Source organism: Heterodontus francisci, chromosome 30 (genome assembly GCF_036365525.1).
Source record: "Heterodontus francisci isolate sHetFra1 chromosome 30, sHetFra1.hap1, whole genome shotgun sequence".
NCBI classification, from domain to species: domain Eukaryota; kingdom Metazoa; phylum Chordata; class Chondrichthyes; order Heterodontiformes; family Heterodontidae; genus Heterodontus; species Heterodontus francisci.
Genome location: NC_090400.1, coordinates 19,076,581 through 19,097,319, shown reverse-complemented (window position 1 = coordinate 19,097,319; position 20,739 = coordinate 19,076,581). Strand labels below are relative to the sequence as shown.

The 20,739-nt window shown below is 42.9% G+C and overlaps 1 protein-coding gene across 1 annotated transcript in view; it reads left to right on the top strand.

Annotated features, from left to right (window-relative positions):
• The window catches only part of tmem132e (transmembrane protein 132E), a 679,389-nt gene extending 668,186 nt beyond the window's left edge, over positions 1-11,203 (top strand). The window contains exon 9 of the mRNA XM_068009881.1: positions 9,892-11,203. Within this exon, the coding sequence (XP_067865982.1) occupies positions 9,892-11,103 (1,212 nt within the window). The 3' untranslated portion in view covers positions 11,104-11,203. The remainder of the gene's footprint in view (positions 1-9,891) is intronic.
• The last annotated feature ends 9,536 nt before the right edge of the window (positions 11,204-20,739 follow it).

Sequence of the window (20,739 nt, the reverse complement as noted above, 5' to 3'; positions counted from 1 at the left end):
AAGGCTGATCACGCATTCACCCACCTGACATGGATGCCCACTAACAGACATAAAGTTCTGAGGACCCCATTTGTTAAGATTCGGCTGTATCACTTACCCTTGCCAATCAGTGCAGGTCATTGCCACATTTCTTACACTACACCAAGGTTCCTCGTTGATCTCCACGGTTCGAAACCTCCTCTGCCACCTCCATCCAGGCTGCCGTAGTCAGGTGGGAGGGTGTTATTATGCCAACTGCAGGTAAGAGGACTTCCCACCTTTCCCTGACAGCCTGAAGGAGCACCTGCAGGGAGGCATCACTAAACTGTGACTGGCTGAATTGTTGGTGTTGGTTGTGAAAAAATCCAGACAAATACAAAAGGGTTGGTGTTGGAGAGGCGTAAGGACAGGTGAGGGTAGGTAAAATATTATACTAATTTAAGGGGAGAAACCTAGAAATACTCTGTCTGAAGGAAATGGCTGCGCTGATGAGCCTGCATGATTGTACTGAAGGATTATTTATAGCCCTGCCGTACATGATGCTTCACTGAATGATGGTGGGTTGCACCAATGAAAATTGTTCCCTGCTGCACAATCATACATGTCTCCTGTGCCCGTCACCAAAATTTTCATTTTGAGTTGTAATCCCGCGGCAACCGGCAAAAGGAGAGGGTGCAGAAGTGCCGTCCACTTCTAGTTCCACTGTCAGAAAAGTCACGAGATGGATAAAATCTCACCCTCTTTGGATAAAGAAGTTTCTCCTAAATTCTTTATTAGATTTATTTGTGGCTATTTTATATTTATAGTCCCTAGTTTTAGACTGCCCCATAAGTGGAAATATATTCTTTAGATCTACCTGATTGAACCCCTTCGTAATCTTAAAGACCTCTTTAAAGGTCACCTCTCAGTTTTCTCCTTCCTAGAGAAAAGAGCTCCAGCCTGTTAATCTTTTACAATTTGAGAACCTACATTTTTAGGCAAAGATACATGGGGAATGTTTTTCATTGTAAGTCCTGCCTCCAGTGTAAGTGAGGCGACAAATATATAATAGGGAAGAACTTACATCTCACTAGAAGTTACACAATAATTTCATATAGTTTACAAATAATGTGTCACCTATTCACTTTTCATATTTAGAATATTTTAATGTTTCAAATCAATTGGATGTAAGCATCCTTTATGAGGAGAGGTAACTTTAAGCCTCAACATTACAAGTTTTCCCGATTCCTGCCAAATGCAGGGAGTTAAGATTCCACTCATATTTCATGGGCAGTCACAACATGTATTATTATGACTGACCATTTCCAGTAAATGGAAGTAACTTAAGTTACATGACGACTACTCAGAAATGAACCTTCAACTCAGCCAAGGACTTCCAGCTTTTAATCATACATTTGGTATGAGAGAGAGAGAAGCATTACAGGAGTTGCAATCCTCACCCTGCTCCTGTAGAACTGTGATACATGGGCCGGAATTTTACGCTGGGCGGATGGGAGCCGGACACCGACGTAAATGTCGGTGCCGAACCCTCTTCTGCCCAGCCTGGGGATCCGTCCCGTATTTTACAGATCCCAGGCTTTAATTGGCCTGAGGCGGGACTTCCACCCACTTGAAGGAGGAAGTCCCGCATCAGTGAGCTGCCGGCCAATCAGCGGGCCGGCAGCACTTAGTCTCAGCAGCACCACCGGGAGCGGTGGCCACTGCTGGGACTGCAGCCCAGCCGACCAAGGAGGATACCAAGGAGCCGGACTGAAGGTAAGTTTGGGTTGCCTCACCAGGGGAGTCGGTCGTGCCCTGGTGAGGCTAGGGTGGTCGTTTTGGGGGAGGGGGGCATCTTGGATCCCGGGGTTGGGGTGGGTGGCGGGGGTGGACCTCAATCGGGCACCCTGTGCTTGATTGCCCGGGCCCCCCCCCCCCACCAGGGTGCGGAAAGGCTGGCAGCTATAGCTGGGCGGCCTTTCACGTCCTCGGCACACCCGCTTACCACGGGTAAAATACCCGTGGAGGCGGGTGAGGGCCCTTAAGTGGCCGTTAAGTGGCCACTTAAGGTTCTTGATTGGCCTCGGGCGGGTGGGTGGCTTCTCACACCCCGCCCCCCGCCAGACCTCTGTAAAATTGGTCGGAGGCGGAATCGGGGTGGTTAGGCCTCCCGGAGCCTGCCGCTCAATTTTACACCACCTTCCCCCCCCCCACCACCTTCCAACCCGTTAGGGCGACGTAAAATTCCGGCCATGGTATGGGGTGTTTAATTTTTATAGGTAAACTTTTGGTAAGTGCCTAAGGCAATGAACAAAACAGACTTTCCGTTAATTATTTACTTACTGGAATTATCCTATGCCTCCAGAGTATCTCTCTCCCATCCTCAAACATACGAAAAATGGCAGTGAGAAACCATCAGCCTCCCCTGCCCCCACATGGTGCGTCTTACACATGCCATCAAACCCTTCAAATCGCAGCAACACATTCTGGGAAAGGCAAAAAACAAACAGAAAAAAAACCTTCAGTCAATTTCTGAAAATAAAACTTGTGTAATTCTTTTGTAGACAATCAAACAAGTTCCAGCAAATTCCAGTGACTTGTACTACTATCCCCATCAAACCACCTTGCCTTTTATATGGCTTGTGATGTCTTCCACTTGTCGTGATTCCATTTTAACACTTGCAGTGAATCCAAACTCACCATACATACTAACAATTTCTTCCAGACAAGACCAAAATTCCTCACAATTAACCTGGCTTTCTGCTTACATAGCTTGTACTGAGGCCATCTCGTTCTCAGGGTTCAATAGAATGCAGAGGTTGTGAATAGTCTGCTTCAGCCTGAGATAGTGGCTAGGAAGGGGGATGGAGTCAGTGTTTAGGGATCGTTGTTTGTGGTGTAGGCCGAAGGCAATAACTTCAGTCTTCCCAATGTTTAATTGGTAGAAATTTTGGCTCAATTCAGGATTAGGTGTCAGACCAGCAGTCTGCCAATATAAAGGCAGTAGAGAGATTGAGAGAAGTGGCAGTGAAGTAAAACTGGATGTTGTCAGCATATATGTGGAACCTAACGATGTATTTTTGGATGATGTCGACGAGGGGTAGCATATAAATGAGAAATAGGAAAGTGCCAAGGTTAGAACCTTGGATCCAGAGGGAACAAAACTGGAGCAGGAAGAGAAACCATTGAAAGAGGTTCTCTGGCTATGATAAAATACGTAAGAGTTGAACCAGGCAACAGTACCCCTCAGCTGGACAATGGAGGAGGGGAGTTGGTGAGTGGTGTAGTCAACCATGTCAAAGGCTGAGACCAGTCAAGAAGTATGAGGAAGAATAATACACCACAGTCACATAGGGTATCATTTCTGACTTCCAAAAGCATCTGTACTGAGCTGATTGTTGGTTTACAGAAAATTGTAATCTTGCTCCAAGTTACAGCCTCAATTCCAACCTTTCAACACATTGCATTATGTGTGTCATGAAGTTGAAAAGGGTATGTTTTCAAAAATACCAGTTGAGGCACAAATCAGAATTTTCATAAAAGCCCTGCAATAAAAGAATCCGAATAGCTGAGCTATCTTTTTCACTGACAGGGCCAAATTATTTTTTTTTATTCATTCATGGGATGTGGGCGTCGCTGGCCAGGCCAGCATTTATTGCCCATCCCTAATTGCCCTTAAGAAGGTGGTGGTGAGCTGCCTTCTTGAACCGCTGCAGCCCATTTGGGGTAAGTACACCCAACAGTGCTGTTAGGAAGGGAGTTCCAGGATTTTGCCGCAGCGACAGTGAAGAAATGGAGATATAGTTCCAAGTCAGGATGGTGTGTGGCTTGGAGGGGAACTTGCAGGTGGTGGTGTTTCCATGCATTTGCTGCCCTGGTCCTTCTAGTTGGTGGAGGTTGCGGGTTTGGAAGGTGCTGTCTAAGGAACCTCGGTGCATTGCTGCTGTGCATCTTGTAGATGGGACACACTGCTGCCACTGTGCATCAATGGTGGAGGGAGTGAATGTTTGTGAATGGGGTGCCAATCAAGCCGGCTGCTTTGTCCTGGATGGTGTTGAGCTTCTTGAGTGCTGTTGGAGCTGCACCCATCCAGGCAAGTGGAGAGTATTTCATCACACTCCTGACTTGTGTCTTGTAGATGGTGGACAGGCTTTGGGGAGTTAGGAGGTGAGTTACTCACCGCAGGATTCCTAGCCTCTGCCCTGATGTTGTAGCCACGATATTTATATGGCTACTCCAGTTCAGTTTCTGGTCAATTTTAGCCCCTTGGATGTTGATAGTGGGGGATTCAGCGATGGTAATGCCATTGAATGTGAAGGGGAGATGGTTAGATTCTCTCTTGCTGGAGATGGTCATTGCCTGGCACTTGCATGGCGTGCATGTTACTTGCCACTTATCAGCCCAAGCCTGGATATTGTCCAAGTCTTGCTGCATTTCTACACGGACTGCTTCAGTATCTGAGGAGTTGCGAATGGTGCTGAATATTGTGCAATCATTAGCGAGCATCCCCACTTCTGACCTTATGATGGAAGGAAGGTCATTGATGAAGCAGCTGAAGATAGTTGGGCCTAGGACACTACCCTGAGGAACTCCTGCAGTGATGTCCTGGAGCTCAGATGATTGACCTCCAACAACCACAACCATCTTCCTTTGCGCTAGGTATGACTCCAACCAGCAAAGAGTTTTCCCCCCTATTCCGATTGACTTCAGTTTTGCTTGGGCTCCTTGATGCCATACGCAGTCAACTGCTGCCTTGATGTCAAGGGCAGTCACTCTCACCTCACCACTTGAGTTCAGCTTATTTGTCCATGTTTGAACCAAAGCTGTAATGAGGTCAGGAGTTGAGTGGCCCTGGCGGAACCCAAACTGAGCATCACTGAGCAGGTTATTGCTAAGCAAGTGCCGTTTGATAGCACTGTTGATGACACCTTCCATCACTTTACTGATGATTGAGAGAAGACTGATGGGGCAGTAATTGGCTGGGTTGGACTTGTCCTGCTTTTTGTGTACAGGACATACCTGGGCAATTTTCCACATTGCAGGGTAGATGGCAGTGTTGTAGCTGTACTGAAACAACTTGGCTAGGGGTGCAGCAAGTTCTGGAGCACAGGTCTTCAGTACTATTGCTGGAATATTGTCATGGCCCATAGCCTTTGCGGTGTCCAGTGCCTTCACACGGAGTGAATTGAATTGGCTGAAGTCTGGCATCTGTGATGCTGGGGACTTCAGGAGGGGGCCGAGATGGATCATCAACTCGGCACTTCTGGCTGAAGATTGTTGCAGATGCTTCAGCCTTATCTTTTGCACTGATGTGCTGGGCTCCCCCATCATTGAGGATGGGGATATTTGTGGAGTCACCTCCTCCTATTAGTTGTTTGATTGTCCACCACCATTCACGGCTGGATGTGGCAGGACTGCAGAGCTTAGACCTGATCCGTTGGTTATGGGATCGCTTAGCTCTGTCTATTGCATGCTGCTTACGCCGTTTGGCATGAAGATGGTCCTGTTTTGTAGCTTCACCAGGTTGACACCTCATTTTGAGGTATGCCTGGTGCTGGTGATCGTCCTGGCATGCCCTCCTACACTCTTCATTGAACCAGGGTTGGTCTCCTGGCTTGATGGTAATGGTAGAGTGGGGGATATGCCAGGCCATGAGGTTACAGATTGTGGTTGAGTACAATTCTGCTGCTGCTGATGGCCCACAGCGCCTCATGGATGCCCAATTTTCCATTGCTAGATCTGTTCGAAATCTCTCCCATTTAGCACGGTGGTAGTGCCACACAACACGATGGAGAGTATCCTCAATGTGAAGGCAGGACCTTGTCTCCACAAGGACTGTGCGGTGGTCACTCCTACCAATACTGTCATGGACAGATGCATCTGCGGTAGGCAGATTGGTGAGGATAAGGTCAAGTATGCTTTTCCCTCTTGTTGGTTCCCTCACCACCTGCCACATACCCAGTCTAGAAGCTATGTCCTTTAGGACTCGGCCAGCTCGGTCAGTAGTGGTGCTACCGAGCCACTCTTGGTGATGGATATTGAAGTCCCCCACCCAGAGTACATTCTGTGCCCTTGCCACCCTCAGTGCTTCCTCCAAGTGCTGTTCAACATGGAGAAGTACTGACTCATCAGCTGAGGGAGGGCAGTAGGTGGTAATCAGCAGGAGGTTTCCTTGTCCATGTTTGACCTGATGCTATGAGACTTCATGGGGTCCGGAGACAATGCTGAGGACTCCCAGGGCAACTCCCTCCTGACTGTATACCACTGTGCCGCCACCTCTGCTGGGTCTGTCCTGCCGGTGGGACAGAACATACCCGGGGATGGTGATGGCAGTGTCTGGGACGTTGTCTGTCAGGTATGATTCTGTGAGTATGACTATGTCAGGCTGTTGCTTGTCTAGTCTGTGGGACAGCTCTCCCAACTTTGGCACAAACCCCCAGATGTTAGTAAGGAGGACTTTGCAGGGTCGACAGGGCAGGGTGTGCCGTTGTCGTTTCCGGTGCCTAGGTCAATGCTGGGGGGTCCATCTGGCTTCACTCATTTTTATTGACTTCGTAGCGGTTGGATACAACTGAGTGGCTTGCTAGGCCATTTCAGAGGGCATGTACTAGAGGTATGAAAAAGGCTTCCAATGATCAAGTGTACAGTTCTTATCAAGACAAACATTTGATAACTCAATTCAGTCTTCTTGTTGCGTATGAACCTTACTCTTATTGCATATCTTCTAAAATAATATTCTGTAAAATTACTGTTATAATGTGAAATGCAAATAAAATCGAAGCACAAAAGCCTTCTGTTAATGATATTCACTAAATGAAATGAAAACTTTCTGCACAATAATATTTTAAGTAGTTTTAAATTTAATAGATACTCAGAGGGAGCTCATTTTAGAGCACAGAGCTAAATAGCCAGCTTCTTGTATCACTATTTGCTTCCATTGGTAAGCAGGGAAGCCAGCTTAAATTCTTAAATCCAAGCTTTTATAATACAAAAATATATACTGCAATAAATGATGAGGAGACCCATTCTCATCCTATGATCATTTTCATTTTCAAAACAGCCTTGCTTTTCTTGTATAAAACTTGTATTTGGTGTCAAAGAACAGTACAGCACAGGAACAGGCCATTTGACCCTCCAAGCCTGCGCAGATCTTGATGCCTGCCTAAACTAACACCTTCTGCACTTCCGGGGCCTCTATTCCCTTCCTATTCATGTATTTGTCAAGATGTCTCTTAAACGTCGCTATCATATCTGCTTCCACCACCTCCCCTGGCAGCAAGTTCCAGGCACTCACCACCCTCTGTGTAAAAAGCTTGCCTCGCACATCCCTTCTAAACTTTGCCCCTCGCACCTTAAATCTATGTCCCGTAGTAACTGACTCTTCCACCCTGGGAAAAAGCTTCTGACTATCCACTCTGCCCATGCCGCTCATAACTTTGTAAACCTCTATCATGTCGCCCCTCCACCTCTGTCATTCCAGTGAAAACAATCCGAGTTTTTCCAACCTCTCCTCATAGCTAATGCCCTCCAGACCAGGCAACATCCTGGTAAACCTCCTCTGTACCCTCGCCAAAGCCTCCAAGTCCTTCTGGTAGTGTGGCGACCAGAATTGCACGCAATATTCTAAGTGTGGCCTAACTAAGGTTCTGTACAGCTGCAACATGACTTGCCAATTTTTATACTCTGTGCCCCGACCGATGAAGGCAAGCCTGCCGTATGCCTTCTTGACTACCTTATCCACCTGCGTTGCCACTTTCAGTGACCTATGGACCTGTACGCCCAGATCTCTCTGCCTGTCAATACTCCTAAGGGTTCTGCCATTTACTGTATACCTCCCACCTGCATTAGACCTTCCAAAATGCATTACCTCACATTTGTCCGGATTAAACTCCATCTGCCATTTCTCCACCCAAGTCTCCAACCGATCTATATCCTGCTGTATCCTCTGACAGTCCTCATCATTATTCGCAACTCCACCAACCTTTGTGTCGTCCGCAAACTTACTAATCAGACCAGCTACATTTTCCTCAAAATCATTTATATATACTACAAAACGGCAAAGATCCCAGCACTGATCCCTGTGGAACACCACTAGTCACATTCCTCCATTCAGAAAAACACCCAACCACTGATACCCTCTGTCTTCTATGACCGAGCCAGTTCTGTATCCATCTTGCCAGCTCACCTCTGATCCCGTGTGACTTCACCTTTTGTACCAGTCTGCCATGCGGGACCTTGTCATTTCATCTCCCCGTGAATTCAGTGAATGCAGTTATCCTTTGGACAAATGACACCAAATGCATTTTCTTATGCATGAATAGTTAAAGCAATGATTTGTGCAAAAAAAGCCAAATCATGCTGTCCCAGTACTGTGAAAATACTGTGGACCGCTGCCAGCCCAAACTTCCCCTCTCCAGTCTGTCTCTCCCCTAAAGGACCTACCTCCTGGCTGAATTGCCGGATGTTCCAATCACAATGACCATTTGGCATCAGTGTCCAACGCTACTCCAATTTCTCAGCTCATGTGATTGACAGGCAAGACTGGCTGCTGTGGTTGAATCAACTAACTATGGTCATTAAATTTCAAATTGTTGCTGGGAAGAAGGGAAGGCCTGTTACAAGGGTTGCCAGACACTTGGATGGAGGACATTTGCATACCAATGGAGACAAGTGAGGTTACTTCCCTTATCCACTTAACCTAAAATGAACTTTGATCACCTGGTATTGTCTGTGAGAAAAGATATTCCAGGGGTCTGCCAGGACAAGAGAATCCACAAACACTGAAGTGGTTAAACCAGTTGTTCACATGACTAACCTGCTGGCCAACTTAGGAGTATTTGAATTGTGCACAGACAGTTTTTGAACTCAGAGAGACTGTTTGCTCCTGGACTGAGAAGACCTCTCCTGTCTGCTCCCATCTCTTTCTCACAGAACTCCAAATCCACTGAAGATGTGAACCTCAAGTCAGAAAAGTCTCCTACATCAAACAATGTTTAATAAGAATACTGGACCCCAATGAAAAGCAAGATCTACCTGCAATCAAGGGCTCTACAGCGAGCTCGATGAACAGTAACCAAAACCATCTTCAGATATTGCCTCAAACGTTTCCACTTTATTTTTTCTGCTCTTTTCTGTCTCTATCTGCATGTGTGTTTATCGCGTATACATGCTAGCATGGGCGCGTCACATATCCGTAGGCGTTAACTGAATTAGAGTTTAAGTATAATAAAATTCAACCTTTCTTCTTTAAACCTAAGAAAACCTGTTTGGCTGGTTTCTTTGCCTTATAATTAGAAAGCAGTGAACAAGGATTCACCAAGGGAGAGCTAAAAACACGGTGTGTTTAAAGTTAAACCCTGTTACAGTAAGACCAGGTGAAGGCTGAGAGGGAACCCTAGACTCCTTCTCACCTGGTCATAACAGTAGACTGAGGAATATGCCGGGCTATAAGGTTACAGATTGTGTTGCAATACAGTGCTGCTTCTGATGATGGCCTACAGTGCTTCCTGGATGCCCAATTTTGAGCTGCTAGATCTGTTCTGCATCTATCCCATTTAGCATGGTGGTAGGGCCACAAAACATAATTGAGGGACGTCCTTAGTGTGAAGATAGCATTCCTCTCCACAGGGACTGTGAGGCAGTCACTCCTACCAATACTTCACGGACAGATGGATCTGCAACATGTAGATTGGTAAGGACAAGGTCAAGTAGGTTTTCCCTTGTGTTGGTTCTCTCACCATCTGCTGCAGGCCCAGTCTGGCAACTATGTCCTTTAGACCTTGGCCAGCTTGGTCAGTAGTAGATTTGCCAAACTACTTTTGATGATGGACATTGAAATTCCTCACTCAGCATACATTCTACTATCCTCAATGTTTCTTCCAGTAGTGTTCTCTAAGATTATTAATTATAATTGTTTTCTTCTTGTTTTAATAGGAAGGTATCCTGAGCACATGGATTTTCTACAGTGACAATACAGCAGTACCATTGACTCTGTATAATGTTAGAGACTACAACCTGACAGTTACCACTCTGAATGATAAAGTGGTCTCTTCTACCCAGGATTCTGTTTGGTCACTGATAATAGCAGAAGGTGAAGGGTCAGGTGAATTTATCAAGGTTGAACTGGGAATCTGTGAACCATGTAAAAAGACCAACCGCAAGAGCTTGCTGTTTGTAACATTGGTCAATGTGAAGGTTCGCTTTGGGTCTGACAATGACTCAGAAGAAGACCTAGAAAATACTGGTGAGGATTATGCACCTGATGGAGTTAGATTTGAAGGCAACCCATTTGGACATAAACCGAAAGAGAAGGGTCAGTTTGATTTCAAGCCAGATACTTCATCTTCAACTGGTGACCATGAAGAAAGTGTTATACGGAAAGGTAGCACAACAGTAAAGTCAGCTGTGGAAGAAAGGACCGACTCAAGGGTGGAACCAGGCAGGGGCACTGATGGCATTCAGGATAGTGGGGTGCACTTTGATAACACAAGGGTGCCCAGCATGCCTCTTGACATTGATATCACAGATCTGCCAAAGGACCTTGCGGATCCTGATGATGAATATGCCCCAACACCAAGGGGTCTGACTGACTTGGAAATTGGAATGTATGCACTATTAGGGGTCTTCTGCCTCGCCATATTGGTTTTCTTAATAAACTGCATTGTCTTTGTTCTCAAGTACAGGCACAAACGTATTCCCCCAGAGGGCCAAGCAAGCATGGACCACTCACATCACTGGGTATTTCTAGGCAATGGGCAACCCCTTCGCACCCAGGCTGACCTCTCACCTCAGCCTGAAAGTCCTGGCAACCCCTTGGAAAACATCCAGACCTGCTGCCACAGTGACCATCAGAGCAGCGGCAGCTCACAGACAAGTGTGCAAAGTCAAGTGCACAGCAGAGCAGATGGTTCATCCGGGGGCTCAGCAAGGGAGCACAGTGAGGATCCACTGCATTCACCCACCTCCAAACGCAAGAGAGTCAAGTTTACCACTTTCACCACACTGCCATCAGAGGAGTTTGGACTGGCCTACAATTGCATCCCTATAGCTGATGAGGAAGACATTGAGTGGGTCTGCCAGGATATGGGGCTCAGAGACCCAGAGGAACTACACAACTATATTCAGAGAATAAAGGAGATTGCCTAGATTGCTGCTGCTTTTCTGTTGGTGCATTTATATTTACCAGATGTTTGTCACATGTACAGTTTTTGTTTGGCCCACGGTAAGAGGCTGCAATGCGTGGAGATCTGCTGAACAGAAAAGCACTATAACATAACGCTTGTGGTCAATTGGCCACTGATAAGGCTGCATTAAACATAATGTATTTGCAGTGAGAAGCTGATCAACCTTTTTGCAAAGATTATACTCTACTGGAAATGATATTAACAAATTACAGCTTACAGGAGGCAGAATCTCTTATCTTGACATAAAAATGAATGGTATAGTACAGAGGCGTACTGTTCGCTGTTAGTCAAAGAAAGTATGCTGGGATTTCTTTGTATAAGTGACAGTAAAATGAGACAGCATTGGCACCACATGTGAAAATGCTGCATTTTCAACTTAGACTTCAATAGGCTGCAAATGGCAGCAAATCACATGCAACGCACAGTGAGGGATTGGTTTAAAAGAATGTAAAACAAAACTTACAGCTGCTAGATATGAAAGAACAGATGTGGTAAACCTGTATCAAGTTTGACCACTGAACCAAACTGATTGCTTGAGACAAAACCGGTAGTGAAACTCAGTGGCAAAATTGAATTTTAAATTTTAATCACAGTTTAAGTCCATGGTCACTTCTGTACCTTGATGGACTTGTTTCATTCAAATTTAGGTTCCATTTTATTTGCAGTGATGAAAACTGTTGAAGAAAGTGCATGGCACAAATTACAGTTACTGTTGGTTGGAGGAAAGCTGATACAAGTGATTAATCAAAGCAATTGAAAGAATAGGTTTCTCTATTCATGGAAAACAAATAATATTATATAGCTCTCAGTGCACTGTGACAGCACGTATGAACAGTACATTTCGTCATTGGCCTCATTACATATTCATTTTAATTTAATTTGCATACTTACAATGCAATTTGTTGGAAATGCAGGAGCAGAAATGTTCATATATAAAAAACGTTTCTTAATCCACCACAGTAGGAATCAATTGCATTCAATTGTAATACAAAAATTCTTAATTTTCAGGAACTGGGAACCTATCATTTTCTCTGCAAAACAATAGTAACAAGGGCAGTCTGAAAATTAAGACTTCTGGAAGGATTCTTCATGTTTTGTTGGGTAGACAAGCAACTGCAGCAAATCAACGCGAGGCCCTGACAGAAAATAAGCCCCAAGTGCCATTGGCCATTGTAAATAATTGAAGGAGAATTTGACTCAAGTTTTTCATTAATCTGTAGGTGTGTGCTTGCGAGTGGTGCTGAACAGATCTTTCTCATCGGTCGAGCTCTAAAAAGAACTAATTTGGAGACACCAGTGTGAGCTATGGGCCAATAGAATGTGTCGACTAATCCACTAAGTCTAGCGCAAAATGAGAATGCAATGTAAAAGGATTGTCAAGGCTTGATAGATTAATGACAAACAGTAAAGTGTCTCCACTGTGCTACAAATTGCTAAATCTCCTGAAATTTGGTAAGAGCAACAGTTTAGCAGGTGTCTAAACAACTGAAGATCTCCACAGTATAGGGGTACGTTAGGTTTATTTCATGCTTATGGTTTATTATATATACATGTTTATATCATTAAACCAAACCTCCACACATACCAACTATTAATGAAGCTCTTAGTTAATATATCATTTGACTCAGTCTTTCTGCTGTAACTGTGTCTTTGAGTGCATCATACACAACTTGTAAACCAGAGTTCTGATGGTTGAAGTATATTTGAACCCCCAGTCAGCGTTGCACAGTCTCTTGATGGTTTAATTCATTACTTCATAAACTGCACAAAAAAATCCACTGGGTAGTGAATTCTGTCTCTATGCTTGCCAGCTCACAATGTTGGTGTTCAGTAAAATAAATGAGAAAAAAGAGGTTAGCAAACTCACAAGCAGAAAATCCTATCCTCCACCATTTAAAAATCTACATAGTAAGAAACAGCTTAGTGCTTAGAGTAGTTTAACAGTGCAAATGAACTGAAAGAGGGTATATCTCAATTTTCACAGAGTCCTGTCAGTTTTAGAACATGGTACAGCCTTATGGCTTAAAATGCATAGTTAAGGCATACCTTCTTATTAGTGATCCAGTGATGTTCCTACAGTCAGTTTCATTTTCAAACATTATGTCCAATATTGGAGTAGAAGGATCTGCCTGGATTTTGCTGGGGAAATTACTGCACTGAGACTGACAGCAACTTCGGGAGTTCGCACATGCACAGACTAACACGGGAATCCAGAAGTTGCTGTCAGTGAATCTACGCTCCTCCCTAGAATGTGGTATATAGGTTCCCACAGACTGCAATCTCCATTGCAATCATGATTTGCTGCAAACTTCCACTCTGGCACTGTGTCACTGTAAAAAGCCCTTGAAAAAGTTACGCCTTGTTTTTATTAATGGTGTACTAACTTCATAATTACTACTATATACACTCACTGGCCCTGGAGGGCTAGTTTTATATTTGTGGAATGTCAAATGTCTCCATTATAATGAAAAATATTCCCATTTTTAAAAAAATTATTTTGGCTTCTTTCTTAATCCAATCATAGTAATTTATTTCGCTTGCTGAAAATTTAAATTAAAAGTGACGGGATTCAGTGGTTTTAACTTCCTGGTTTGCTGTGTGTGAGAATATTTCAATATGATTGGCTCCTTACCTGCTTGCTGACATCACTCCTACTGCATACCAAGACATCCTTTGTCTTGGCACCAGATTTAAACTGCTGCTGGGCAAGGTGAAAACCCTGTTACAGAAATCTTTGTGGGCAGCTTTCTTTAAGGTTGCCAGTGACCACAAAGTCCAGGCCATTATTTCAGTCATTGGGCAGTTATCCTGAAGTTGTATAAAAAAAGGCACTTCAAATATTTTGTAACAATCAGAACATTGGTGTTCTGACAATTCTTCCTCAGAAATGGTGCAGAATATGAGAAATAGAATACAACAACCTAGACTGCTGCAGATGTGTTCTCTAGACACAGTCCTCTAACACTGGATTCCTGAGCCCACCAACACCCATGCCCACCAGCATTTCTCACTTGCTGGCAGAATTTTCTGCTGTCGTGACCTCACCTAACTCATTCCCAAATCTTTGACGCCTTTCTACTTCCCTCCCTACCTTTAAAAACTTCCAGAAACCCTACCTTTTTGACTGTGCCTTTGACTGACTTCCTTAACTCATCTGCCTCTCTGCTCTGTGAAGCGCCTTGGGAGGTTTTGCTACATTAAATGTAAATTCCAAGTTATTATTGTTGTTCTCGAGATTGTAAAATTTTAAGGTTTGTGTAATAGACACAATATATAGTTCAGTTAATCATTGTTGAGAGTATGGAGAGAGAGATTTGTAGCAAAATCATTTGTGTGTTTATAAAGCATTGGTTTCCGATGTTTCTGCAATTAGTGCACAAAGGAAATCTTCACCCATGATGACTGAGGTGGCAGGGTTGAAGCTTATAATTGTAAGGAAAATAATAAAATTAAAATGGAAATCTACATCTAGAAATTACTATTGCTGATATTAGTGAACAAACATTTCACGCTTTCATATATTGGTGTGTTACACATGGATTGATGCCTGATAAAACATAACATTAAACTTTCATCATTTAATGTCATCAAATGTAATTTTTAGGTTAATATAACAATTTTAGGTTACTTTATTGTCTGTTTATGGGAAAGATGTCTCTGGACTCAGACATGGCAAGAGAACCAGCAAGGCTGAACCTCACAGAGATCAGTTCACTGGAAGGAGGTGTTTTATTTCTTGGTCATTTGGTGTCTGATATGTGTGGAAATCCATCCAAACCAAACTACAGAGATGGACGGTTTCTGTTTACCCAATAAAACATCATACTCCCTGGCTAGCAAAGGCAGCAGATACTGTTGATACAATTGCCTTTGGAGTGCCTGCAGAGGGAAAAATCAGCCAGTGCTACTGCTCCCCGATTGGCCCTACTGGAAAATGCATGTTTGCCTTGGGTAAAAAATCAGGCTTAACTGAAATTTTTTATTGAGCTCGTACCTTCTAGAACAGTCTTTATTTCCTCCCTGATGTCAAAGAGGAGAAGACAGGTATTCCCCTTCTAGCCTTCACTTGCCACTCAACAAAATGCCAGGAAGTGTTTGAAAATAAACCATTGGAGACATCCAATCCAATTTTCCATCTTCCTCTGTGGAGAGAGACTGGCCTCTGCTAAATATATACTGCACAGCATGGTTGAGTGTAGGATTAATCTTCCTTTTGTATCATTGTTCATTGTGCCTCTAATGAGCAGAAGCAATGGTCAATTATGGACAATGTTAAGGTATTTCATACTTTAGCCCTCACTTTAATTTTTTTAACAAGTGGTATATCTAGAATATTCAGTACTGCATGGTTAGTATACCATGTTTTTCCAATTCATAAGGAAGCATACACTCCATTCAAGTTCTTCAAAACCTCATTACTCTTAAATTAGATGTTTTCTTGGTTTAATGATTGTATTCCATAGTTACCTATGAATATTCAATTACCTATTATATACTCCATAAACCTCCTCATCTATCTCACAGAATCCTGGATAATTTCTGTCAACATCTCCCTGCTTCTTATTGTTGGTTATTCTGTTACATGCATTGCCTCATTAGCCTATATGGGCGCCTGTGTAGAGCACGGCTGTTGGGATATCTGCTTGCGGCATTAGGAATCAAGAACCGCCATAGATGATTCTTCCCGAACACTTGCAAGGTTTAAGCTAAATTAAAAACTCTTCCACCAACTTTCAAATCAGAAACCAATGATGAGGCTGCATCGTGTTGTCATCAATTAGGCCACGAGTGCAATTACACCAATTCTTTGTATCAGATGTTAAGTATGCAGCTAAAATATAATTTAAGTTTTAGTTTTATTATCATCCTTAATACAATCTAATCCCTGTCTTGGTTTTACTCCTTTCCTATAAGAATGCATAACAGTCTTCACTAATCTATCTTCACTCATTCTGTTTACTTGCCCAAAACAATAATGTGCTCTTTAAATGATTTAGCGCTTTACCATTTTGCTCAGTCCACATTTCTTTCATATTGTGCAACTTCTAATTCTCTAGAACCAGGGACTGCTTATAATGCAGTTCACACAAGCTATTTCTGCCAATTACAACTTGAGTTCTTTTTCCGCCCTGAAGCACCATACAGTTAGACTTGAAATCAAGAATCTATTTTTCACACAAAAAGTGGTGGAAATATAGAATTTCCTCCCCCAAAAGGCTGGAGACGCTGGGTCAATTGAAATTTTCAAGACTGTGTTTGACAGATTTTTATTAGGTATGCGTATCAAAGGATATGGAGCAAATGTTGGTAAAATGAAGGTAAAATACAGATCAGCGATGATCTACTTGAATGGAAGAACAGGCTCAAGAGGCTGAATGGCCTACTCCTGTTCCGATAATAGCACCAAGTCAAATAAACTATTATCTTCTCTGTATTTATGTTTGAATTAAATTGTTTGCCTTCATAAATTATGTTTACTGGCTCTTGGAGGCTGTTATTTTTAGCAATAAAATTAATACCATTGGTGAAATTCAGGTTAATTATGGTCAATATTTCATCAGGACATAAAAGTATTACTGCCAAAGAAACTCCCCATGAAGAATCCCCCAACAGTTTGAAGGACAAGGTCAGGTTTGCCACCTATAGCTTGAAAAATTCATTAGTGCTGAAATAGACAACATTGAGGTGCAAATGATGAAGGTATCTGGTGAGTCCAACTTCTTTGATGAAAACTAAAGCTTCCTAAAATAACGGGAGGGAAGTGAAAGCTATATTTGTTTTTTTTTTCAAAATAGAGTTAAATAGCGCTTAACTGTCTTGAGTGTGGCTCGTAATGTATTTTGAGAGTTTTGGTCAATAAAATTACAGGGTCGTTCCCCTTCTGTGTGAAGAACAGATTGGATTTTTAAAAAATTAAGTTCATGCTATAAAGTCTCATGGGCCACTTATTGAGCTATTATGTCAGCAAGGAGGTGAACCGACTTTTGGATTACAGCTGACCATTATCATCACTGGATGTACCAAACCTATGCTGCATGGTCACCCAGGTATCCTTGCAGTAGACAGCACTGATCTGATCCTGCGGAGACTGTTCCCTTAGCGGTTGACGGATAAATATGCCATCTTGGTGGATGTGGTCATCCAGGCTACACTGGCTGTTGGTCACCCTAACATACCTTCTTTCACCACAAAGTAGGACCATCTGTGATTGTGCTTCTAAGTCAGGCATTCTCATATCTCAGTGGTGTCATCAGGTCTGTTGTCCCGGCTTCCTTTGAGAATAGGAGCCTACTAATGTATCAGGCACCTGGCAAAGCAAGGTATTTTCACCTCTGTCTTCAAATGCAGGTGTACGGGTACCAGTGAGTGGGTCTACAGCACCTGAATAATCTGGCACCCTTCTTAGGTCTTCCTGTTCTTTAAATCATCTCAAGTGCTCCGGTTTCCTCCCACATGCCAAAGACTTGCAGGTTGATAGGTAAATTGGCCATTATAAATTGCCCCTAGTATAGGTAGGTGGTAGGGAAATATAGGGACAGGTGGGGATGTGGTAGGAATATGGAATTAGAGTAGGATTAGTATAAATGGGTGGTTGATGGTTGGCACAGACTCGGTGGGCCGAAGGGCCTGTTTCAGTGCTGTATCTTTAAACTAAAAACTAAACTAAAAACCCCATTGGTGCCAGCAATGGTGTAAGGGACAAAAAAAATAGAAACATTGGCTTAAAGGCTCTTAGGGCCCAAGTACTAAATGAAAAATAAAGATCCAAAAGGCACAGGGATTCCTAAAAACATTTCACTTTATATTTCTGTTCCCTTTAAATGAACAGCTGCATGGCCCATGAGTGCCAAATAATTCTGGATAAGGTTTGCACCAGATGCCCAACACACCCGCATATTGGGAAATTACGTGTAGGCTATCCCTACTCCATTTTCACATTGTAGTGAAGTTCCTGCCAACTTTGGACAGGACTACTCACACCAGACCCCACCTGAAACTTAAGGGATACACAGGATGAAGCAAGATAGTTGGTCTTTTCTGGTCCTTTATATGTTCATATTGTTCTATATCTATGAAACCCATTTGAACAGCTCAACTAGATTCCAATCTGTATTTCATGTTGGGCACGATTGACAGAAATTAATCAGGGTAGATCTCTACTAAATTTCATGTGCTGTTACACTCTGTCCCTGCCAATTTCTGGGACATATTAAAACTAAAATTAGCCCCATAAAGTTTAAGTGAATGATCCTCTTAATAATGTTAGGTACAATTATCAAGAACTTACATTCTATTGCAAGATAGGTGACAAATTAAGATGTCATACCATAAATATCCTGTTATTATTCCTGAATACAATAAAAAAAAATTGAAGGCAGAATTTTTGTTTATATGTAAACTATATCAAGCGTACAGAAACACACAGTGTCTGAGGAAATAAAATTATTTATACAATAGGTGACTGTAAATACTCCTCACGATAACTTCCTGTTAATAAAACATTACATGTATCTGTGTTCAGCTTGTTACATTGTGGCTTACCAAACTGTCTGTGTCCAATAAACACAAAATCTAGGATTCTGGTTGTGTTTTCTTTAGGAGAAATTGAGTTTAAAAAACTAGGATTATAATTTTACCAGACGACCCAGAACATTGCTACACAATCCATCTATATAGAAGTTTTACATCAGGTTGTCATACTTTAGGTGTCATGCTTGCAAAGATCTATGTTATCTTCAAAGATTATTTTACAAACTAAGCAACTATTCTACAGGGAAACACTTTGAACAGCTGGAAATAATTTCTAAAAAGCAAATCAATCATTTCCTGCTGGTTGTTTTCTGACATTTAATTGGCCCTAGGAGAGCAATCAGCTTCTAATTGGACTCAGAAAAGTATAACAATTGTGCCCTTAAAGTGGACACAGAAGTTTTCGCATAGCTGCATATTGCAGTAAAACGATGCATTGTGTCATTACATGGTATAATACTCCGGTCTTTGTAAAACAGCCTCTTCTCCATCAACATAAAATATCTGCCAGTCAACATCCATTGGAGTAGTCTTTAAATGTTCAAATTTAAACCACTTTTCTGACCTCAAGTTTGAACCACTTTTCTGACCTCTTGCATTACAAGAAATTCTGCTTGATCAGTCAGCTAGTGTTAAAGCATCAGTCAGAATATTTTCACCATGTACAAGAATGTTTCTTATGCCTTAAACGTTTCACCACTTTTTACAGTAAATAAAATGGCTGCCTGTTCAACAGCATCATTGATTGAGCTTGTCTGATAATAACTAAGCTTTAAATAATCTCCACATTTCTCTCATCTCTGTAGCCATCCTTCAGTTTTCTCTGTGAATGTAAATGCTCTGATGTACACAGTGAGCGATTGTTAATCTAGATGAGTTTTGAGAGCGGTCTCAGCTGGCTACACACCGGGGAAGGCCAAGATCTGGCTGCCTGAGAGTCCTAAAGGACTAACTTGGAAACCAGGGAATTCCTTTATTCGCACAAGACTAATGAGACATCAGATATTGCAAAGAGTGAAGGGGAAAATCCAGGTAAAACCAGTCATAAAAGAATGACAGTTTGAAGTATGTGGATTCAAGCCCACTCACAATAATCATTGTATTACAATAGCTTAATTTTTTTTTAAAAATTGATTGACGATATTAGTCAATCCATTAATATTTATTGTTATATTACCATTGCATGGGGCCATTTTACATTATTTAAGTTAAAATGCCTTGACTATAGGGGCTGAATTTTACCGGCCCCTCGATGCCACGGCCCATGGTGCGGAGGCTGATAGAATTCTGCGGGGAGGGGCCTGCCTCGACCCGCAACATTGAGACGGGTCCACCGCATATTGCCAGACCTCGGTGCGGCCCACCTCCGCCCCCTCCATTGCCGCCTGGCGGTGGCCCTTCATCTCCATATGCAGATTGCCATTAAATATATTCAAAATAAATTACCTGTTGTCCCACGACAATTTCACAGCCTCCGTTCGGCCTTCGCACGCCTTCGGAACTCTGCACGGAGTTCTGAGGCGAGAACCTGATGCAGAGGGGGGAGTAATAAGATTTTCAGGACGGGAGCGGTGTAGGACTGGGGAAGTCAACTTTTATTGGATGTGAGGATGATGGAAATGGATTGAAGGGCAAAAGATTGAAGGTTGGGGGGGAAAGTTCGGGTATTTGAAAAATTAATTGATGGTCATTTCGGGCAATGAAATGACCATGGGTGGGGGGTGTTTGGGGAAGGGCCTCTGTCACTTAATTTTATACTTAATAAAAATAAATAACGTTTTGCCTTTAAAAATTAAAATTAACTGTAAGGGCTTAAAGCCCTTTAAAAATGGCACCGGCATCTATGTGGTAGCGCCAGACACCGTTGCTGGGGATGTGGAGGCTGCCTCCTTACATCATCGGGGCAGGCGCTCTGCCGTTACTATTTAAATGAGCCCCCACGCGAAATATTGTGGGGGCTCCTCAGCGGCTGCTGAATACGGGCACCTTGCCGAGTTCAAAGAGCACTGCTGTGGAGCGCGGCGCCCGAATAAAATTCAGCCCTAGATGTGGTTTCTAGATCTACTGC